This window comes from Pogona vitticeps, chromosome 6, assembly GCF_051106095.1.
Source record: "Pogona vitticeps strain Pit_001003342236 chromosome 6, PviZW2.1, whole genome shotgun sequence".
Classification (NCBI taxonomy): Eukaryota; Metazoa; Chordata; class Lepidosauria; order Squamata; family Agamidae; genus Pogona; species Pogona vitticeps.
In genome coordinates this window covers 84,418,582-84,432,646 of record NC_135788.1, presented here as the reverse complement: position 1 = coordinate 84,432,646, position 14,065 = coordinate 84,418,582, and the positions used below count along the sequence as shown (strand labels likewise).

Genomic DNA, 14,065 nt, shown 5'->3' with positions numbered 1-14,065 from the left:
AAAACTGTGCTCATGACCTGGGGTTCAATCCCAGGTAGCCGGCTCAAGGTTGACTCAGCCTTCTATCCTTCCGAGGTTGGTAAAATGAGTACCCAGCTTGCTGGGGGTGGGGGCAATGTGTAGCCTGCATAATTAACTTGTAAACAGCCCAGAGAGTGCTTGAAGCACTATGGGGCGGTATATAAGCAGCACGCTTTGCTTTTTGCTTTAAACAGGGAAGATCAGTTCTCCCATGTTAAGAGAAACAGTGGGACACCAGCTACTTAAATTTTATAGGTAAATCATCTGCTCCCCGTGTTGTATATAAACTGTGTTCAAAAACAACTAACAAGGCAAGGCCATTTCCCCATAACAGAACTGTCTGAAATGACCCATAGCTACAAGGTGCATCTCTAGGCAGTGGTTTTGAGCATGAAAACACAAGCCTTATGACATAGTTTACCACACTTACATTTAGTTGCTATGATAGACATGTGCCCCTTGAAACCATTGGCCAGAACACATGTTCCAGGAAATGTGTCTTTTTTATTCTTTCCATACTTTCTCCCAAGCAATGTGATCTCTTTTGTTATGTGTGACATTAAAAACAGTTATCCAAAAGAAACATTTCAGAGATAATTCCATTTAATTCCAAAGATGTGTAAATGTCTTCTTTAATATGTTTTCACAATTACACTTATTTCACCCCTTAAGGGAGCACTTCTTCTAGATATAGATTCATCATATCATCTAGTACTGGCGTCCCCCACCCCTGGTCCGCAGCCCAGTATCAAACCGTGGCCTTGGCACATCAAGGCCGCGGAGACAGATCTCCCATCCCCCCGCATGCACCCCCCACAGGGATGTACACCCCCCACATACACTTATGGACAACGCATGCACAGCCCCCACATGCATGCACAGATGCCCCACCCACCCATGCACACGTGCACAGGTGACCCACATACACACACAGAGAGAGAGACACCCCCCACCTGCAAACTAAACCAGTCTGCGATTCAGAAAAGGTTGGGCACCACTGATCTAGTGACACCATGAATCTGTGTTGGATCCTACTGATCCAATGTATGGATTCACTTAACAATTACTAGTTTTCCAAAGGGAGTAACTGTGTTAGTCTCTTGCAGCCAAAAAGAGAATCTTGTGATACCGTAAGGGCTAACAACTTTTATATGTCATATATTTTGTGGGCCATATCCACTGATCAACCTAATCTGCCCTTGGATAGGGTATAGATATACCTGAACATTCATAAGAATCCAAGAACTAATAGAATGAGAGAGGTAACACTTTGTAGGAGCACAGGAGAGTCAGCAAGAGGTACAGTAGAAAGGAGTAACATTAAGGAAAGATCTACTGAGTTGTGAGTCTATTTATAGTTTGTTCTTCTTGGCCAGAGAGTGACATCAACTACTTGATGAGCATTGCACTGGATAAGATTGCTTTCCTGCCCTTTGGCTACTTGATGGATCAGTGGAGATGGAAAGTGTTTGATGGACGCATTCCCGAAGATGAATACAATCAACAGTGGTGGAATCTCAGGTGAGTAATTTGTAACTCAGGTAAGTAACTTGTAGTAACTTGTAGCTTGTAGGTGTATCTCAGCACTTGATTGTCCCGATGCATAATCTGTATTGTGGACAAGAAGCTACAGTTAGGACAGAATATGGTGGAGAGGTCCCTATAGGCAAAGGTATCAGACAAGGATACATTGTATCCCTTTATCTGTTCAGTCTGTAAACAGAATCTATCATATGGAAAGTCAGATTAGGGTAAGATAAAGGAGGAATGGAAATCGATGTAGGAAACATAAATAATTCAATATATGCAGATGACACCATCTTACTGGCAGAAAGCAATGTCTTGAAATGACTTTTAGTGAAAGTGAAAGGAGAAAGTTCCAAAGCAGGACTGCAGTTGAACATTAAGACAAAAATCACGATTACAGAAGAACTCCACAACTTTAATGTTAACAATGAAGATGCTGAAATAGTGAAAGGTTTTGCATGCCTTGGTTCAATCATCGATCCAAATGGCGACTGCCGCCAAGAAATCAGAAGAAGACTGAGACTCGGAAGGGCAGGAATGAAGGAATTTAAAAAGAGCAAGTGTGAAGATGTATCACCATGTGTGGGTGTGAAAGCTGGGCACTAAAGATAGCTGACAGGGAAAAAAATTGATTCGATTGAAATATGGTACTGGAAGAGAGCTTTGCCAATATCCTGGGCTTCCAGAAAGACAAACAAGAGGGTCCTAGATCAAGTCAAGTCTGAACTATCTCTAGAGCAAAAATGACAAATCTGAGGTTGTCATATTTTGGGCACATCATGAGAAGTTAAGATTCTCTGGAAAAGACAACAATGCTGGAAAAAGTCTGAAAGCAGCAAGAAGAAAGGAAGCCTAAATTTGAGATGGATTGACTCCCTAGGGCAGTGGTCCCCAACCTTGGGCCTCCAGATGTTCTTGGACTACCAGTCCCAGAAGCCTTCACCATCACCTCTGCTGGCCAGGATTTCTGGGAGTTGAAGTCCAAGAACATCTGGAGGCCCAAGGTTGGGGACCACTGCCCTAGGGGAAGCCACGGGCTTGAGTTTACAAGAGCTAAGCAGGGCTACTGAGGAGCAGACATTCTGGAGATCACTCATTCATAGGGTTGCCATAAGCTGGAGGCAGCTTGATGGCATATAATAACAAGAACAATTTATAATTTGACTGCTAATTAGACTATCTTACATTTTGGCTAGCTTTTGTCTTAGCTGATTTCTACCCAGACACATAGACACTACTCTGGAAAGTTTTCTTCTGCCTGCCTGTTTCTGTGCCCTTCAGAGCAAAGTAGCTTCAGATCCATTTTCTACACAGTAGATATTCAGCACAAGCAGCAGGCCTGTTCCTCCAGATAGATGATAACATCCATGTTTGTGATATGATAATGGGTTTCCAAAACCATTAAATCATTTTTCCTCCTTGACTGCTGAGTTTACCTCCTGTAACGAAACTGCCCCTCTGAGCCCTTTTCCTGTGGATTCTTCTGATCTCTGTCCTTTTCCTCAAAGTAAGGGAAATGCTTAAGAAGCTGCCAGGTGCCAGGATTTACCCCCACTAGGCTTTAGAGAGGGATTGCTGTGCTAATCCTTTTTGTTCTCACTGCCACCATTTCCTTTCTGATTGAACTCCATGTGCACAGAAAATACTTTTAGCATGTTCTCAGAACCTATATGGTAGTCTTGGTTGAATGACAAGTCACCTGTCATTGATTCCACTTGTAAAACCTCCAGACTTGCAGTCTGGGCCTGGCCTGCTTTGATCTGACCCTTCATTTTCTCGATGCCCCATTTATCTCTTCATCTCCCTGGTTGTGTATGCCAGAGCTTCCTGTCAGTACCGTTTGAGGCCTTTGTATGTTGGAGTCCCCTTTTCACAATACTTCCCTGTCCAGGCTGCTGCCTGCACGTTCTCTCTTTTAAAGTATGAGCTCTTTGAAATGTTTGTTCTGGGGCTCTGCCTTACTTCCCATGGGGGAAAAAAAAACCTTTAGCCAAGGCAAACCTTGTTTCATTAACTCAAAAATTAAATCATGAAATCAGTGTACATTATGCCAGTTTCTCTACATTTCCTTTCCTTTTATCTCAATTGTACAGGATGAAATACCAAGGGCTATGCCCGCCTGTGCCAAGATCAGAAGAAGACTTTGACCCTGGGGCAAAATTTCATATCCCTGCCAATGTCCCTTATGTCAGGTAAGCAAACAATCTGCTGCTGGTTTTTGCTTGCCAGATGATCTAGGAAATGTTGGACTCGAGTGTACAATTGGTGACTCCTGAGGAAGTATGATATGATGCTGTCTTCCCATTCATCTAACCTATCTCTTTTCAGGTACTTTGTCAGTTTCATAATCCAGTTCCAGTTCCACCAAGCCCTTTGCAAAGCTGCTGGCCACGTAGGACCCTTGCACAAGTGTGACATCTACCAGTCTGAGAAAGCTGGTGCTATCCTGGGGTAAGTGTATGATCTTTGGTCTGATTGTTGTGGGAATCTGCCCCTTTATATGGGCAGTTTCAGATACAGGGCCTTTTGAGCTCCTAATTATAGTACACACAGCATCCCCACACTCCAGATGACTCAATTATTTTGAGCACCAGTAAGACACAAATGGTAGGCTGATCTACCTATAAGAAGTTTAATTGTAGAAATTCGAAGGCTGAAGCAATAAAGCAGCAGGAAACTAGATCCACTTTAAAGACTTTTCCCCTCTGTGTTTGCACCATTTCCTTGTGTGGGACCTCCTTCAGGAAACAAACACATGCCAATAGATGTATAGGCACCTAGAATAAGAGGGTGTAGAACTGAGAAGAACAGATGGGTTTAGGTGAAATACTATAGATGAAGCCCATGTGCATTTACTTCTCGGCTTTATATCAATCAACTTGAAATCTTGACACTGTTTGCCAAGTGTGAGTGAACATTTGATTCATCTACCACATTATTGTGGAGGGTTGGTTCTTCATCACAGAGAGGCAAGTACTATCAGGGCAGCGTTGGCTTGATTATGCTTTTCACTGGACAGTTAGGTTGAGGGCAAGGGAAACATTTAATTTCTTCTAGGGTGGGCGATCTACCTGTGGAAGCCCATGAGATTAATCATTTTGTTCAAAGCTGTACATTAGATACCTTAAATATGTAAATTATGGCATGGTGGGACTCAAATCAGTTTAAATACCAAATATAAAAAAGTCTACAAGGATACCACCAAGACCAAATAACAGCGTTTTTAACAGCTGTAAAAGGCACAAAAGTAGAAAGTCCTGAAAAACTGGAAAGAAGAAAAGAAAAACAAATTCCAGTAAATGAAATGAAAATTTGCATGACAGAGTTTTAGAAGATTAGGGATGAAGAGGAAAAGATATATGGATGGAAGACTACTCCCCAGAATAGAAATCTCTAGCACAGAATGTGATCACTGCTGCTTTCTTTGATAGCTTTAAAATGTGTAACTCATATTCATGATAGAGGATTCTACCAAGAGCCGTTAATAGCTAACTCCATTTTCAAAGCCATGTACCTCTCCTGTCTTAGCAGTATCAAATGCCTAAAAATTGACATCATAGGATAATGTTATATCCTGCTTTTCAGAGCCCCAGATGGATCTGGCTGGTTTCTGAAGAAGACTGGGTGCTAAACTAGACAGATGTTTGGTCCCATTCAGCAAAGCAATTTGTGTGTTCTCATGGCACACATCCTTCAAGCATCATATCTGGTGTGGTGTGAGAATGCACATCTGTGCATCTGTTTACAAATTGTTGTTGTTGTTACAGGAATGCCTTGAAGCAGGGCTATAGCAAGCCATGGCCGGATGTCATGCAGCTTATCACAGGGCAACCCAACATGTCGGCTGAGGCCTTGCTGTCCTATTTTGAACCACTGACAAAATGGCTGATCAACATGAACTTGCAAAATGGTGAAACTCTTGGCTGGCCTGAATACACCTGGATACCCTATGCAGGTACTTAAAGGCTTTTGAATAGGTCCTCTTACACATCCCACAAATAAGGAGGTGGAGGTAGGAGAGGGGGGAAGGGAAGCCAGAGGGTTGTTTTTTCTAAATTTTTCCCTACAAGGAGTTGGCTTTGCGATAGTCTGTATGTGGGGTTTAACTATGCTACACCAAGGCTTTTGAAATAATTTCCCCTGCCTACTGTATTGAAGCTTATGTTCAGTTAGATGTGACATTTGTCATGTAGCTTGGTGTTACACAGGCAGCACAAGCTTTTAAATTAAACAGTTGGTGTGGTGATGTGTGAGCCAGGTTGGAGCCTTGATATTGGGGTTGGGGGAGAGGGCTTTCATGTTTTGTGCACCTCATGATCACAGTCAGAATCAGAATAATGGAGTTGGAAGGGGCCTGTAAAGCCATTGAATCCAACCCTCTGCTCAGTGTAGGAATCCAAATCAAAGCAGATCAGACAGATGGTTATCCAATGCCTCCAGCACTGGCACACTTGCCACCTCTCAAGATAATTGGGTCCATTGTTGTACTGCTCTAACAGTTAAGATGTTTTTTCCTGATATTCAGCCAAAATCTGGCTTCCTCTAACTTGAGCCCATTATTATATGTTGATCGAGAACAGATCTCGCCCCTCCTCTGTGTGACAATCTGTCAAGTACTTAAAGACTACTATCACCTCTTCCCTCAGTCTTCTTTTCTCAAGGTTAAACATGCCCAGTTCTTTCAATCTTTCCTCACAGGGCTTGACCCACTTGGTTTAGAATGGGAGAAAATCTTCCACTGGTGCCATTGCAAATTTTACCACACTTGCAAATAGTAGTTGTACAGAAAGGGCGAAGATTAAAACCCTTTTCCCTCCCACACACCATGATCCTGATTCCCCTTGCATAAGCCATGTTGCGTTTAAAATCATTCATGTAAAACCAAGCTCTTTGATAAACCATGTCTAGTTTGGCCTTCTAAGCAGTTAGCTTTTTTGGTTATTTCACTGCCAAGCGAGGTTCATTTGAGCTGTCCTCCTCATCTCTGTTTTTCTTGGTTCTTACCCAGGCCAACAAGCAAACAAGAAAGTCAGTTTCCTTGGGATGTCACTGAGCAGCGGTCAAGCCACAGCAGGCCAGTGGATATTGCTTATCATTGGTCTTGTCCTCCTTGGTGCAACAATAGTCCTGGGAGTCAGATACTACCACATGAGGAGAGGGAACCTCAAACCTAGCTTGGAAATGGAATTGAAATAAGTTGTGTGTTTTTAATCTCTCTTTTGCTGTGCCTCCACTTGAGTGTGCAAAAGGATTATGGGAGGCTGTGTATGTAGTGTGTATGCATATGCATGAGTGAGTGAGTGTCTTAATGAATGAGTGTTTGTGTATGGGTGTGAGAGAGGATGTGTACATATTAATAAGGTATAAGAGTTGTGTTTCTCTGTACCTGTAAGTTTTGTGATAAAGACTGGGAAAGAGTGTGTGCTTCTGTGTAGATATACACAATACATTTTTGTGTGCCAGAGTGCTATAACTAATGAGTATGTGTTGGGGCAGGGGGCACGTGTGTGTGTGTGTTTGTGTGTGTGTGTGTGTGTGTGTGTGTGTGTGTGTGTGAACACATCTGCGTGTGGCCTAACACGGAACACATAATTCAAGTGTGAACAAAACTACCCATGTGCTCACTGATCCAGGCTGTGTATGCTACTGTGAGGAGCAGCCTTGTCTAAAGCAGGTCAGTGATGCCAACAACAGCCAAGGCACAGGACTCTTTCTTCTGATTACTACAACAAACCTTTGATTATGCAAGAGCCAAAGCAAAAGAAAAAAGAACAAAAGAAAAAAAAAGAAAAAAGAAAGAAAATGTGAGCCTCTTATTTATTGTAAATGTCTGGATTCTTGAAATAAGAAAAAACAAAGAGGAATGAAGAATGGAACTGCAGTGATTAATTTTTGGTGGTGGGAATGACAGAACTGTATAAATCAATGGCAACTTGATGGGTTTCCTAAAGTTTGAATGTTTTCATTTGTGGAGATGATGAATTCTACAAGATTTGATGTAGCTCTAGCAGGGGATATGTTATGCAGCAGAGGCTGTGATCCTTCTGGTTTGAGGGATGTTGTGTGTATATGTGTTGGCTTCCGGCAGTGTTTAACAAGTTATTTGGTACATGAATGGCAATTAAAAGGGATCATAGTCTCCACAACATAAATGGCTCCACCATTTCTTACAAAAGAGGAAGTAGACAGACGAGGGTGGATTGCACATCAGCTATCGCTTACAAAGAAAATGAGGAAAGAAAATAATTACTTTGCCAACAGAACTGTTTGTTGTACACTGCCTTAGTTGTGGGAAACCACTCTTTAAAATGAGTGCTTACACAGTGATGGATTCCACATTAAGCTATGACTTACTCCGAGTAGTAAATAAGCTTCCTAAAGCCTGTTGCTATCCCTTTGTTAGGAAGTATGCAAGATACTGCAATTGCAGCTATACTGATTTCCTACAATGCTTCCCTTTCCACCTTCTGCAAGACTGGATTTTTTTAATTATTATTATTATTATTTGCATTGTATCTCCTGCTGTATAATGCCTGCATGATAGAATGCCCTGCTATGGAAACAAGACAAACATTACACACAAGGAGCTAAGGTTTCAGAGAGAAGATAAGATTAGAACTCTTCTCTCTGCCACTGTTTGTGATAGGATGTTATTACTGTTGTTATTTTTATTGTCATAGGAAGTGACATTTGACCATGTGCGCTGTCACCTGCAGTAGGAAATGGTGCAGCCCAAATATAGGTTCACCTGTTACATTTATTCTTCATAAGAAGTACGTAGCCATGGAATTGAGTGCACAAGTAAGTTCAGAATCTTGAACTTCTCTCATTTTAAACAAAACTGAAAACTGGCACATTAGGGTTCTGTGAAAACGAGTACAGTGGTCTTATAAGATAGGTTCTTACCAACTTCCCTCTTTCTCTGATTTTGTCACACACATCCACACACACACTCTTGCCAGTGTGTAGGAGGTATAGTGAGAAGCTGTGGATTCAGACTGGGAGAAGATCCTGTTCCCCACTAAACTCCATAGACCCTTCTTTGCCAGGGTCAGCCGCCTTGCTGCTCATCACAATGTCCATAGCATATAAATAATAAACATCCCAAAGTGAATAACATAAAGGATCAGGCAAATGAGATTTCATTCGTTGGGTCCTTCTGGAAGTGGCTTGCCCTCAGATCCAACTGCGAAAGATTTTATTAAACTAGGAAGAAAATAGTTTTTACCTAGACTAAATATCGGAACACTCCAAGGGGGCCCAGATCATGAGAAAAACATACTAAAGAATACCTCATCTTTGTTCTCTGTAGTTAACAATACTGAATGACAAGTGGAGGGAGTCCCTCCTGTTGTGGCTGGCAAATGGGTGTTTGATTTAAAAGAGAGGAGGATGCCAAAGGAGTAATGATTGCTGGCCATCTTAGAAAGTATATCTCGAGGCATGCAGGCAATGCCTAATGAAATTTAAACAGACTTCTATTGAGAGCAGGGCTTTATTTTTTTGTGTATGTGTTGTGTCTTGCTGTTCCTCATTCTTAGAAGGATAATATATTATGCATATACAACATGCCTCCACAAAACCCATTTTTCTTCAATAACTACATGTGTTAGATGCCTCTCTAGGAGTTTCAGATGTTTGCCACTTCTCTAATGCAACGGAGGGGGATCATTAAGATTTAGGACTGGGATGGATTAGCTTTTGATGGTTACTCTGTTCATGTGATCAAGACTTTATACTATGTTCATAGATGGATTTGGCTTCCTATATGGGTCACATGGTAAATACCTCTGTCAGATTCTCATCAGCTCAGCTAACCCTTGTGAACAGGGGTGGGCAAAGCACAAACCTCCAGATATTTTTAGGTTGGCTACACTGGGTGTTAGAGCTCAACAACTTGTAAAAGCTCACAAACAGTCTGCTCTTGGTCTGTATTATACCACCCCAGAGCTTGTTTTACCAAGGAGGAAGGAGGAAGTAGCTGTCACAAGCAACAAAGGGTAATAAACTTTTATTGTAATTATTATGTTTTTGCTTTCATGCAGAAGAACATGTGGGGTTTTCTACTCCAGTTATCAAAATAACTTGGCTGGCCTTGAGTACTGTGCACCTTGACCTAGGGCACGAGGGGTCATCGGTTGTTCTGGCTCAGGCAGTGAAGATTCTTAAGCCATTCCTAATCCACAACAAAGTAGTTCTGAATTGACCACTGGTGTCTATAGCATGTCCTCTCCATCACCACCAACTTGCAAGCTGAAGCTTGATAGTTAAGTCCCCTTCCAATCCAGATGAGCTTTCCTTGCTGCTGTTTAAAAACGAAACATGTACACATCAATGCACATACTTTATAATATAACAAATAGTTTCCCCCTCTTGTTTTGTTAGATACAATCCATTATCCAACATCTCTGCAGTGACATGATCTGGATATACAACCCACAGTCCTGTGTCTGCATCAGAACCATTTTTCATTTCCAGACATAATGAAAAGTAGAGCTAGCACAGCGTAAAGTGTTTTCACATGATTTGTTAAGTTCATCACTCATTTTATTGACTGCAGTTTGATTACCACAGAGAAACATAAGCTGCTTTCACTTTATACTCAGGGGAAGGGGCAGTGGAAGTATGAAATGTGGATATCAGCAAGTGTGAAACCTGTGCATACAGTTTTCTCAGACCCATTTCCAAGAAGGTTTGGGTACAAAGGGATCTAAAGGCCTAGATTTCTCCCTTCCAGATTCTATGCATCATCAGGGTTAGGGGCTCTAGCATATTCAACTACCTTGTTCTACAGGCACCCTTACCTGAGGTGCATAATGTGTGGAGTGGGCTTCTCATTCCTTAATTATCAGTAGCAATGATCACTAACATCACTTGCTAGAGGCTTGGGGGGGAAATCCAAATTGTCCTCCAGGATTCAGCCAGGATTCTGGGATTTGAAGTCTAAAAATAGAATGTCAAAAGTTCTGTCCCCATACCATCTCACTTCTACTGTTCTTTGGAGATAGCACCACTTCGCATGGAGGAATGAATGCTTCATTTCAAATTGTTGCTATTTTTATTGCCTTGGATTAATCTCAAGACGTACCTATTCATCCTCTCTCCAACACTCAAGTCAATCACCACTTCAACTGAAGCTCAAACTCCTCTTTTTCTTCTCCTGTGGTGCAGGTTTATCAATAAAGTTCTGCAATCTATTACTTTATAAGACTTTAAAAATGAAATGGTAAAGTTTTGAGACGTTATGTGGACAAGAGGGGGGAGGACTTAGTGCAACACCATACCGAGAGTTTCAAAAGTCATCTCTGTGGTTTTTTTGTTTTTTTTGTTTTGTTTTGTTTTGTCAACAGATGCAATTTCTTTCAAGAACAGCAAGGTCATCTTTTTGATAGCAGTTCATCTAGACTCTGTGAGTGCAGTGAATCACCAGAATTGCAAATCGAGTTTGGCAGCATTCATAAAACATATACTATTCCAGTTTTCTGCCAATAACCTAGGTACCATACAAATTGATTTTGGGTGCTGGGGATCATTTGCCACTCAAGCTCAAAAAAAACAAAATCTCTTGGGACAGATCTGAGCTGTATTGCCAAGTGGACCCTACAACAGCTAGTGATGATGTCACTGACATAGTGCAAAGCCTCATTACAGTGGTCATGAACAATATGCTTAAGTATGATCAGAACTTAACTTAGAGTCAACTGTGTTACCCTTCCTTACAGGAGATATGACTTTCAGGAAACCTTAAAGGTAAAGGTAAAGGTTCCCCTTGACAATTTTTTGTCCAGTCGTGTCCGACTCTAGGGGGCAGCGCTCATCCCGCTCTTCAAGCCATAGAGCCAGCGTTTTGTCCGAAGACAATCTTTCCGTGGTCACATGGCCAGTGTGATTTAGACACGGAACGCTGTTTACCTTCCCACCGAGGTGGTCCCTATTTATCTACTCGCACTTGCATGCTTTCGAACCGCTAGGTTGGCGGGAGCTGGGACAAGTGACGGGCGCTCACTCCGTCACGTGGATTCGATCTTACGACTGCTTGGTCTTCTGACCCTGCAGCACAGGCTTCTGTGGTTTAGCCCACAGCGCCACCACATCCCTCCTTCAGGAAACCTTACATGACAATATATTTTTAAAGAGCACTTTGCTTTCTGGTATCAGAAGCATACTCATTTAAAATAACAGATCTCTTCGTCTGTAACCAATGCTAAGCTCAGAATGAAAAAGAGTGATCTTTTTCTGGGATCTAGTGGGTGTTGGGGCTTAACAATTTTTTTTGCAAATACTGTATTCAGTCAGTCTCTGCTATTCCAGGGTTTCTTCCTGAATTTATGGGTGGATGAAGGCACAACAGTTGCTTGCTCCTCAGACAGTGAACGATGAGAATGGGACATTTTTGCAGGCACTGTTTTGAGTCGTCTCTTGCAAGAAAGTGAGTCTGCTCTTAATCCTGACAGCCTGGACTTGAGAGTCAGGAGGATTAAGCAAATGACTTTGCCCTGGAGTCTTTTGATTAAGAAAGGGAGTGGGTCGGTGGGTGGGGGCAAAGCAGCAGGGTTTCCACCATATGGCTGTTTCAACACAAGGCATTGGGGGGGGTGCAGGAAAGATGTCTATAAGGGCAACATCTGTGCGTGTCACTCTTCATTGAGTGCAATAGCAAAGGCTGTGCCACTAGCCGGATGCAAGAGAAGCACACATCTGGAGTGACGTGTGTACAATACCAATGAAATCGGAACTCATTAAATGATTTCATCAAAGATCTGGAGGAAACCAAAGATGTTCAAGATTTAGTTTTAAAACTAAATCTAAACTAAAACTAAATTTCAAAACTAAATTTGCTCACTTTCCAATTCAATTCCAATACACAGATAAATGTATGTTCAATGGATTCACCCACTGGGAGATGCCTCCTGATAAAATCAGAAGAAGTCAAACCACATGAAATTCATTTTGTATATTCTGGGTATGTCTAGACTGCATTTTATCATGGCTGCCTCATTCATTGAAGTTTGTGGGAAATCTAGCGCTTGTTGTCTTCCATATGCGGGCCTACTTGTTTTCCTTTTTTCTTACATCTCTCCGCCCCCCGCCTTTCAAAAATCTCATAAAGAAAAAAGATGGAATGCCACTGTAATTTTCTATGTGATCAAGAGGAGGCCTCTACCTTGAACCAACTTCTCTCTCAACAAAATCACTGTGCTACCCCTTTACCCATCCAGATGGGCAAGTTAATCCCATGAACACTCTTCCATTTGTAGTTCTCTTGATGGCCATGAGATGTCTCCACCTCCTTCTGCCTAACCACTTCTGCTCATAATAGTTATTGGAAACAGGGCAGTTATGAATTGAAATAGACAGAAGATGTTGGCAGATGGATGTTGGGGAATATATCATTGTTACATTTCAAGGCAGATATTTCAGACTGTAAAACAGAACTGTCTTAAAACACACCCTGCTGTTCTATACTGGTGGTACAGGGGATCATGCTATATTATCAGCAAAGCTTATTTCTGCTCCTAGATAGGAGTTGCCTCGTTGCAACTACCATAGGACTACATGTTATTTGTTTCTTTAAAGTGTTTATGGTACCGTTTTCAGGATAAATTAAGCCTCCCCTGAAAAGTACAGTGGTGCCTCGCATAGCGATGTTAATTGGTTCCAAAAAAAACATCGCTATGTGAAACCATCGCTATGCGAAACACCATTTTCCATAGGAATGCATTGGAAACCGGTTAATCCGTTCCAATTGGAACGGATTGCCGTCGTTAAGCGAAAAAACCCATAGGAAACATCGCTAAGCGAAACAATGTATCCTCCATTGGAATGTATTGAAGCTGACTCAATACATTTTAATGGCTTTGCGAAGTCAATTTTTGCAATTTTAAATGTGTCATACAAGGGTCAAAATGGTTTTAAATGCTTGGATTAGCTTCTGCACCCTCTAAAACGGATGCAAAAGTTAATTTGGCTTTGATCTGACTTTTCATTAATTTATGGTGAATTTTTTCCCCCCAACTTTTGACAGCTGTCAAAATCTGACAGCTCCATTATTTCCTATGGGGGAAGAAAAAATTCACAAAAAATTAATGAAGACACAGCAACTGTGTTTTCAGCATAACGATGTTTCCTATGGGCGATTTTCGCTTAGCGAAGTTTGGGACCATGCTTCGCATAACGAATGCGATTTTAGGTCCCCTGCTTCACTTAACGATGTTTCTTTTTCCAATTAAAAAAGTGTCTTAGAAGGGTCAAAAACGGTTTTCTCCCCCATAGGAAAGCATGGAGCTGTCAGATTTTGACAGGTCCATTGGTTCCTATGGGCCAAAAAAAAAAATTCACAAAAAATTAACGAAAAGTCAGATCAAAGCCAAATCAGGTTTGCACATGACTTAAGGGGTCCTCTAACGAATCCAAGCATTTAGAACCATTTTTGACCCTTCTAAGACACTTTTTTAATTGGAAAAAGAAACATCGTTAAGTGAAGCAGGGGACCTAAAATCGCATTCGTTATGCGAAG

The 14,065-nt window shown here is 41.6% G+C and overlaps 1 protein-coding gene across 2 annotated transcripts in view; it reads left to right on the top strand.

Annotated features, from left to right (window-relative positions):
- Positions 1-9,572, top strand: part of ACE (angiotensin I converting enzyme) — a 55,603-nt gene extending 46,031 nt beyond the window's left edge. For both annotated transcript variants that reach the window (XM_020796071.3, XM_073004052.2), the window contains 5 exons: positions 1,398-1,542; positions 3,642-3,740; positions 3,877-3,999; positions 5,316-5,503; positions 6,557-9,572. In XM_020796071.3, the coding sequence (XP_020651730.3) occupies positions 1,398-1,542; positions 3,642-3,740; positions 3,877-3,999; positions 5,316-5,503; positions 6,557-6,744 (743 nt within the window). In that variant the 3' untranslated portion in view covers positions 6,745-9,572. The remainder of the gene's footprint in view (positions 1-1,397; positions 1,543-3,641; positions 3,741-3,876; positions 4,000-5,315; positions 5,504-6,556) is intronic.
- Positions 9,573-14,065: the final 4,493 nt, after the last annotated feature.